The sequence below is a fragment of the Apium graveolens genome, chromosome 1 (genome assembly GCF_009905375.1).
Source record: "Apium graveolens cultivar Ventura chromosome 1, ASM990537v1, whole genome shotgun sequence".
NCBI lineage: Eukaryota > Viridiplantae > Streptophyta > Magnoliopsida > Apiales > Apiaceae > Apium > Apium graveolens.
In genome coordinates this window covers 161,812,201-161,821,580 of record NC_133647.1, presented here as the reverse complement: position 1 = coordinate 161,821,580, position 9,380 = coordinate 161,812,201, and the positions used below count along the sequence as shown (strand labels likewise).

The following is a 9,380-nucleotide window of genomic DNA, read 5'->3' as shown; positions in this document are numbered from 1 at the left end:
ATATGTAGTGAATTGAATGGGACAGAAGAAGTATACTGAAAAGACTAATTATCAGATAATTATCAAATAATATTAATTAATATTAAATTATCTAAAATAATAAATATCTGCTTCAATATATAATTATATAATTCGTTTCACAAAAATAAAACTTATATTTTAGATTTCTACTAAAACAATGTAGAACTATAATTATACCGGGAAATGTCGTTATAAATGATTTGATTTCTTTTAACTACATAATTATTCTTTACAAGTACCATTTTAATATTTGATATTAATATATTAATTTCGACACGTGTTCCACACAGATTATGAGTTCAATTGTCCAAAAAATACCAATTTAATATTTTTAATCTCAGACCTGTGTTTTGCATGGATTAACAGCTATCTATACTAAGAAAAAATACCAAATAGTGGCACTTACTACGAAATTATATAACAATTTTTTAAAAAAATTATGTAATTAAATCTCAAATAACACAAAATGACTTTTACTTTATTTGAACTTCGTTTTCACTTTAATTTCTATTTTTAGTGTCCATCCTAGTGTCGATTTACTTTTGAAAAATTGAATTAGTAAATTGTTAGTTATGAAGTGCAACATGGGGGTGAATGTGTTTTCTTGATTTTGAATTAACTGTGATGGTGTTTTGGCTTATGGAACAAAACAGTTGTATGAATTTGTAGTGATAAAATACTAGACGCAAACACATAAGCTGATTATCAAAATCTCACTTGATTCGTGTTAAGTCAAATTTATCTTGCTACAAATCCGTGTTCTTGAAAACAAGAACTCAACTACTTCTCTTGAGAGAATTACAAGATTTTTCTAAATCTGTTTGTTGCAACTAAACAAAGGACCCATGACATGCTTTATAGATCAACATGCATAGTTTACATAACTTGCACTAAATAGACTAACACATTTTCTAAAACTACTTTGTCTATTTCTATTTCTAGTGATAGCATATCTGTGCAAAATTTACTAGGTCTGTGACTTTCCTTTATCCAGTTCATCTTGTCCGTTGATCTTGTATTCTTCATGTTGTATTTGTAGGCTTTCCAATTCAATGATAGAATTGTTTGTTGACTGATAATCTAGGATATTCAAGTTGCCTGTATTATGAATTCTCAAGTTTTTTGTCGAGATCACTTTTGTTGTGTAGAGATATCACATATCGATAACTAAAATGACTTATCGATATCTCAAGTTCTATACATAGGCTTTTTACTTGTCGAGGTCTCCAGTTCTCTACAAGTAGAATGACTTGTCGATATCTCCAGTTCTCTACATAACCTTTTTGACTTGTTGATATCTCCGGTTCTCAATATGAGGATTTGACTTGTCGATATTTCTAGTTCCCTACATGAGAAATTGATTTATCGATATCTCCAGTTCTCTACATGAGATTTTTGACTTGTCGATATCTTCAATTCTCTAAATGTAGATTGACTTATCGATATCTCTTGGGACTTCGCTATAACTTATTTTAGACTTCTCTACATTCCTTGATTTGTGACTTGTCGATATCTAAATTAGAACATTTTTCCTTGAACAATATTATTCAACTCCAAACTTCTATTCTTCTCTCTGAGACATGCATGATCAGGATTGATGTTCTTCCAGAGTTTATTCTTTAGCTTGATGGATGTTCATAGAAAAATCCTTCAGTCTAATCTACATAACATTTTTACAAACTCAAGAAATATAATTACAGAATACAATTAGATTATCATACAATTTATCCTTAGGGTTGTCAAGATGACTTAGTCTTGTTATGTACAGACATGTCTTGCACAACATAAAGCTAACATGTTAAATTTATATCACATGTAAAATAACTCGGTGCATAATTAGAACTATATGGTGGATTTTTATAATTATATTTGACTTTGATTTGTTTTAACTACATAAATTAATATTTATTTATTATATTTTGATACGTGTTTGGTACAAATTATGAGATTCAATTTTATATAAATAATAACTTGATATTATCTTCAATTTGAGATCGTGCTTCGCACGGGTTGCCAACTAATAATTGGGTTGCCAACTAATAACTATGAATTGTTAATGACATCAAAATTAAAAAATAGAAGATTAAATAATATTGAAATGATGATATCAAATTTATTAATAAAAATAAAATAATAATTCAAAAAAATAGTTCCTACAAACTTTTAACTTTTTATATCTCTCAATTAGTAAACGAATAAATTATTTTATTTTAATTTATAATAAAAAAATAAGTTATTAACGCTTGGTTATCGAAAAATAGTCAATTTAAATTTTCAAAACCAACTAAACGCTTGGTTGCTGAGCCTAGTCAATTTGATTTAAATCAAAAATAAATTAACGCTTGGTTACTAGAGCCCCGTCAAACAGGCTCAAAAATGTGTTGCTGGAGGAGCAGTGATAAGATTAACGGGGGTGAAGTGTGAGTGTTAGAAAAAAAAAACCGTGCGAGGCACGCCGTGTTTTCTAGCAATATATCAGAATCCGGCGCATAAAGTGTTTGAAATTTCAACTTTTTACAATTAAAAAGTGAAAGTATATAGTTGCTAATTTTTTTAATTAAACTAGACAAAAAATAGCATTGGAAGTAATTTATGTTTAATGATTATTTAGACTCTTAACTGATAATTTATTGTGTTATAATTTTTCTTGTTCTTCCTTTTTCGGGCTTGATAACTTTGATGATAATAAATATTTCGATTGGGCTTTATCTCTAAGTCAAATATGTTGGTATATATTATATTTTATGTAGTTTCAATATATACGAGTGTAATATGATGAAAACTTGTCACATATACATGAGATATGTACTTTAGAATAAGGTTATAAACAACGATTTTTAGCCGCTAACACGTATTACACTCAAGCGAGTCAACTCTCTCTTCCAACGACCGAGCTAGAGCCCCTTCTTCAAGCTATCCCGGTGTTCTCCATACTTCAAAGAAGCAATCAGCCTAAAGAACATCAGTAGAGATTTAGAAATCAATAGTAGAAGCCTACAATATGGGGTATGGCTGGTGTTAGACTACATATTGTTTTCTAGTATAGAGATTAATGTAGTGTTACTTAAATCCTTATTGTTTTTTCGTGAATGTTTTCAACATTTTTTCATTTACAGAATAAACATTGATTTTTTGTACCAAACTTTTCTAAATTCGATAAAATATTCATAAATGTTATTACATAAGTTTTTAATATTTTAATGTTAATACGAAAGAAATAATACGATAATTTCTGTTATCAATATAATTAGTTGTTATTTTAAACATAAAATAGATAGAATTATATCATACTCCTTCCGTCCCACTGAGATGTTTACGTTACTATACGACACGCATTTCGAGACTTTTATAAAGTATAGTTTCATAATATTTTTTCAATTTTTATTGAATAAAAGTTTAAAAATAAAACTTTTATTCAAAAAAAAATTAAAAAAAATATTATGAAACTATACTTTAAACGAGCATTGAAAAGCGTGCCGAAAAGTAACGTAAACAATCCAATTGGACGGAGGGAGTATATTTTAGTGTGTATATAAGTTTTATTCATATATTATAATTTCAATATGAAATAATTCTATAATGACTAGAAATAGTTTCATACCAAATTAAACAATTGCAAGAAATTTTGTATTTCGTTCAAAAAATATCAAATTCTTATTTAATCTTAATTATATGACACATTATACAATTTACAATTTTTTTAACTAGGGTACTATCAAAAATCGTTAAAATCAATACATTTTTCAAGTTACATTAATTGCTAGATTTTTTTAATATTGTAAAAAATAATATTCTGAATTTGTATAAAATATAAATTAGAATATAATATTTGCTCTTTAAGCATTTAACTGTATTAAAAAAATTACATACACATAGTTCAAATTTTGATGTTACTGTAAATTTTATTTTAAAAAAGTGGAATACGGGAAAAAAAAATTACTACAACTCCCGCAACTTTACCCATTAATGTGGACAAAGTACTTGGTACCTTTCATAAATCAGGTCAAGTTTACGACGATAAATCAATATTGTAATTTTGATATACATTAATTATTGACTTGATCTTATAAAGATCTCGAACACATTAATTCATGTGATATGAATGTAAGATGTTACAAACACCATATTTTATTGATATAACATTCTCATCGATCCAATAAACAAAATTTTAAATTCGCAAATTGAAAAATGCGCTTAACTCGATCGAGTTTTGTTACATTTGTCAAATTTTATGTTTTTATTATGAATAACATGAATTGTTAGAGGTATTTAAATTAATTAGTAATAATATTTGAAATGGTGATATCAACTTTATTAACTAAAACTAGCTCTTTAACCCGTGTAAGGCACAGGTTTGTTCAAAATACGAATAAACTAGTGATAAATAAGTTACATAATTATTGATCTTGGCGAAATTATGTATTGTGAGATTAATTATCTCCGGGGGTTTGTGTCGTAGGATTAATAATCGTACAAATTTGCTAGACTATTTTCGTATCTACATGAAAATTCGATATTTATTAAATATAAATACGTTTAAAATTTTTAGCATCATATCATATATATCTTTCGATCTAATATTTGTGTACATTTGCTTTCAGTCGTATGATGACAACTATACTTTCTTATAATAGTTTATTATAACATTAGCATAAAAATAATTTGTGTTTTTCGCCTTAAAATCTTCGTATTGTGGGATTAATAATCTCTGAGGAGTATGTGTCGTAAAATTAATGACCACACAAATTTGCTCAATTATTTTCTTATATACATTAAAGTATTTATATACGTTTAAAACTTTCAGCATTATATCATGTATCTGTTTCAATCTAATATTTGTGTTCGTTTAGTTTTGGTTGTATGATGGCAACTATATATTTTTTATAATAATTCTTTATACCTTTTATATAAAAATAATTTGTGTTGTTAGACGCTGAAATCTTAGTACAATAACCTATTTTTTTTTAAAAAAAATAGTCTTTGTATTTAATATATTCACTCAAAATAATAAATTTTTAAAATTGTGTTCAATTTTAAGATAATTTAATATAGATGTAATATATATATATATAAATTTTTATAGTAGTATTTTAAAAAAAAATATAATGTAAAAAAAATTATAATAACATTTTAATAAAATAATCTACAAATTTTTATAGTAGTATTTTACAAGGAATATAATGTAAACAATAGATCAATTAAATTATAGATTATTTTAAAATTATTATAATTTTTTAAATACTGCTTTGTATAAAACTTTATTTAATAAAATATATACCTAATCGTGACATATATATATATATAAACAAATCGAGATTGATTAAGAAAATTTATAAATGCGAAGTGAGTGAAACAAATTGTAAATGAATATGAAGTGAGTGAAACAAATATGAGGTGGTGTCATTTTTAAAATTTTATAATAAAACTACAAAAACTAAATAAAAAATAGGCACATAAATAATATAAACCAACATTTTATTTACTCAAAAATTAAAATAATAAAAAGGAATTTGATAAAAAGAGAGGATGTAGCTTATCTAATAAAAATTTTAAAGTTCAATGTTATACTTATTTTTAACTTAAAACAATTTTATATATCTCCCTTAATTGGTAAACGAATAATTATTTTAATTTAGAATAAAATGTAAGTGATTAACTCTTGGTTATCGGAACAGTGTCAATACAAATTTTCAAAACGAGAAAAAAGTTTCAACTTTCGGACTAATTTTTAACTTAAAACAGTTTTATATATCTCCCTTAATTGGTAAACGAATAATTATTTTAATTTAGAATAAAAAGTAAGTAATTAACTCTTGGTTATCAGAACACTGTCAATATAAATTTTCAAAGGGAGAAAAAAAATTAAACTTGAGCAGAATCAGCGCATTGCCTGATGAAGTGATTCATAAAATCTACTCATTTCTGGATGCCAAAGAAGCAGTTCAATCCAGCGTTCTCTCGAAACGATGGAAGCTCATTTGGACTACTCTCCCTTTTCTTGGTTTTGGTCGGTATGACTCCTTACCTTTTGATGATATATCCCGGTATACTATTCTCATTCGACATGTTTTGTCTAACCGAAACCATCAATCTAATCTATCGGAATTGAAAATGTATGTTCCTGACAAGTTAACTGTAAAGCAGAGTGTTTGTAGGAAGAAATTTCGTGGATGTGTAGTAGAAAAGTTTATTCAGTATGCTATCTCGCACAATGTCCAGGAGTTAAATATTCGCACAAAATGCAGGAATTCTAAGATTAAACCATTTAAATTATCCACATTCAACTCTAAGTCGATGAAGAAACTGACATTGGACTTGTTACTCGATGAAGACTTTGCTTTGGAATCAAATTGTTGGGATTTACCTGCTTTGACAACTCTCCACTTGAAGCATGCATTTAGTTGGTATAATGGTGTAAAACCCAATTTACCTGAATCATCGTTGACCTCCTTGCCTGCCTTGCCAACGTTGTGTCTTGATTATGCAGATTTATCAGAAATATCTTTGTCTTTGCCTAATTTAAAAACTCTCCATCTGAATAACTGTAAATTACCCCAACGGGTATGGGATCTCCCAGCTTTATTAAGTCTAAATCTGAAAAATGTTCAACTTCCTGAAAATATGAGTGACATGTTCTCTAACCTCATCAATCTAAGACATCTCACTTTAATTTTCGAGCGGGAGTACAAGCAACGAGATCATTTCATATCTTGTCCTCGATTGCTGAACCTGAATATCAGTTGTGACTTTGATTATGATCAAGGAAAGATTGTGGTTTCGGCTCCAAAACTCTGTAATTTTAGTTCTTTTGGTATATTTTTAATCAAGGTTGAGGCTCCTGAGTTGGAGGATGTCAATATAAAGTTAAAGGGTTGGCCTCGGTATGTGTCCCGTGAAAAAATGAAAAGATATTATCAGCAGTTTACACGTATGCTTTCAGGACTTGGTACTGCCAAGAATCTTTCCTTTGACTTGGAGAGCATTGAGGTAACTTATATGCAATTTTCATTAGATGAAATTAGCAATGTCTTCATTTTTTTTATCTGAAAGTAGATAGTAGTGATAGTATTATATTTGATTGTGAAAGCTTTGGCCCTGCTAAAATTTGTTTTTAGAAAAGCCTACTATGTCTTTAAATTTTTTTATTTATATAGTTATAGTCACAGATCAAATCTTCCAAAACATATCCAATTCGATCCATTTACAAACTTTAATTCAATCTATCATTTAGAAGCAGCTAGTTTTAAAGTTTGAATATGTCCTTGATAATTGCAAACATGTTTTGCTCATCAGCGAATAGTTCTTATTTTAGTTATACACACTAAGTTTCTATTACAGTTTTAATCTTAAGCATTAATATTTCAATCCAAGTGCAGTACCAAACTTGACCAAATTATAAGGTAATAGCTGTTATCACTGTTCATTTTAATCTTTCATGGTTGACGGTCGTTGCAATTCAGAACTTTTCCCAGTAGAAAGTAATTAACAGGATTCTTCGAACACTAGCAGTTTCAGTGGCGGCTGGAAATGTGGTGCAGCAAAAACCCTTGGCAGCTTCAACCAAGGAGCTAGATGATTGTCAATATAAAAATATAACTGTGACTGTTGACACTGTTGCTAAATTTTATTTTTGGGAAGGCCTGCTATGTCTTTCAAAAAGTTTATTTATATAGTTTTAGTCTCGGATCCAATCCTCCAAATCATATTCAATCTATCTTTTAGAAGCTGGGAATTTTGAAGTTTGAATATGCCCTTGATAATTGCAAACTTGTTTTGCTCATCAGCAAATAGTTATTATTGTAGTTATATACACTTAAGTTTCTATTACAGTTTTAACCTTAAGCATTAATATTTCAATTCAAGTACAGTACCAAACTTGACCAATTTGTAAGGTAATTCAGAACTTTTCCCAGTAGAAAGTAATTAAGTCACTTCTGTTTAGCTGCTCAAGTGATCCAGCTTCCTGCAAATGCTTCAGAAAAGAGATACATAAGCTCATGGCTATTTATTTTCTTTATTGCAATATAAAATGTTCATCCTTTTTACATTCATTTATTTGATGTTTTGTGTTTTTATAAAATATTGGTTGCTTGTTTGTAGGCACTTTCCGAGATTATCAACATTCAAGCAAGGGTTTCTTCTCCATTTATTAACTTGAAGTACGTGAAGCTACCGAAGGAGTATAGAAGTTCAAGGTTATCTAGTGCTCTTAGAAGCTACTTGCTTGGTGGCTGTCGTGGAGCCACCGTTGTCACAACATCGGCTCTGCAGGTATCTAATGAATATATTTCTCTTCTCGATATTTTTTTATCTTGTCTTTTTGTAGGATATGTAGTGTATGCAGGCATGTAAAATTTATTAGGTATATCTCGTTTCAATTATAGTATTGAGATGGGAAGTGGAGGATAAAGTGGTATTTTTACATTTATCAAGTTAGATGTTAGTGGCATTGATAGTATGTTAGGCACAACTGCTGTAGTGTGTATTGTTCTAATCTTTACTCCAAGTTTTCTTATATCACGAAACTTTTTATTTTTTTTTCCAGAATAACAGGACTCTTTGAAGACGAGCAGTTTCAGTGGCGGCTGGAAATGTGGTGCAGCAAAAATTCTTGGCAGCTTCAACCAAGGAACTAGATGATTGTCAATATAAAAATAAAACTTTGACTGTTGACACTGTTGACATGGGGGTTCAAGAACTTAAGCTGGGTAATGAGCCATCTGGACTACATAGAACATCTGTGTTTATCAAATCCCCTAATCATGGAGATTCAAGCAGTTGACTGTTGTATTGACGACGCCAAAAGTGAAGTAAAAGATCTGCAGGTGTCTTCCGCGGAGAAGATGACAGAAATTGAGAAAAAAAATGGAACATCTGGTACTGACCTTGCTGTTGGTTTCATTGGAGACGATCTACTGTATGGTCCCTAAGACCCTAACTTTAACGGGTTAGTTGTAACTTTTACACCGGAGACTTTTTTGAATGTGTAGTATCTTTTCTGATGTTTAGTCGTGAAGTCCTTATTACTTTCAAGGTGTCATGCTTGTTCACTTTGTACCAAACTGTTTTTGGTATCGAATTTTATTTAGAATTGACGACGTTGTTTGAATGCTTGGCAGGCATATTGTTAGGTGTTGTTTCAGTTGACATAATAAGTTTCGAGCATATCATGGTGATATATGACCTTTGAGCAATTACATGTTGTATGTATTTAAGCTAAAACCATTGAGCATTCATAACAGCTGAATGTTCTACAAGAGGGCGAAAAATTGAGCGTTTCTTATTACAACCCTTTTTTGTGGCATATGGCTCTTTTCATGCCAGAGAAATTGCTTTTTGGAAACCATTTTCTAGACATA

The 9,380-nt window shown here is 29.1% G+C and overlaps 1 protein-coding gene across 1 annotated transcript; it reads left to right on the top strand.

The window, feature by feature from the left end:
- The first annotated feature begins 5,900 nt into the window (after positions 1–5,900).
- LOC141721434 (uncharacterized) lies at positions 5,901–9,132 on the top strand. The gene is made up of 3 exons (XM_074524362.1): positions 5,901–7,008; positions 8,122–8,292; positions 8,567–9,132. Exons 1-3 carry the CDS (start codon positions 6,133–6,135, stop codon positions 8,582–8,584), a joined length of 1,065 nt encoding a protein of 354 aa, XP_074380463.1. The 5' UTR covers positions 5,901–6,132; the 3' UTR covers positions 8,585–9,132.
- The last annotated feature ends 248 nt before the right edge of the window (positions 9,133–9,380 follow it).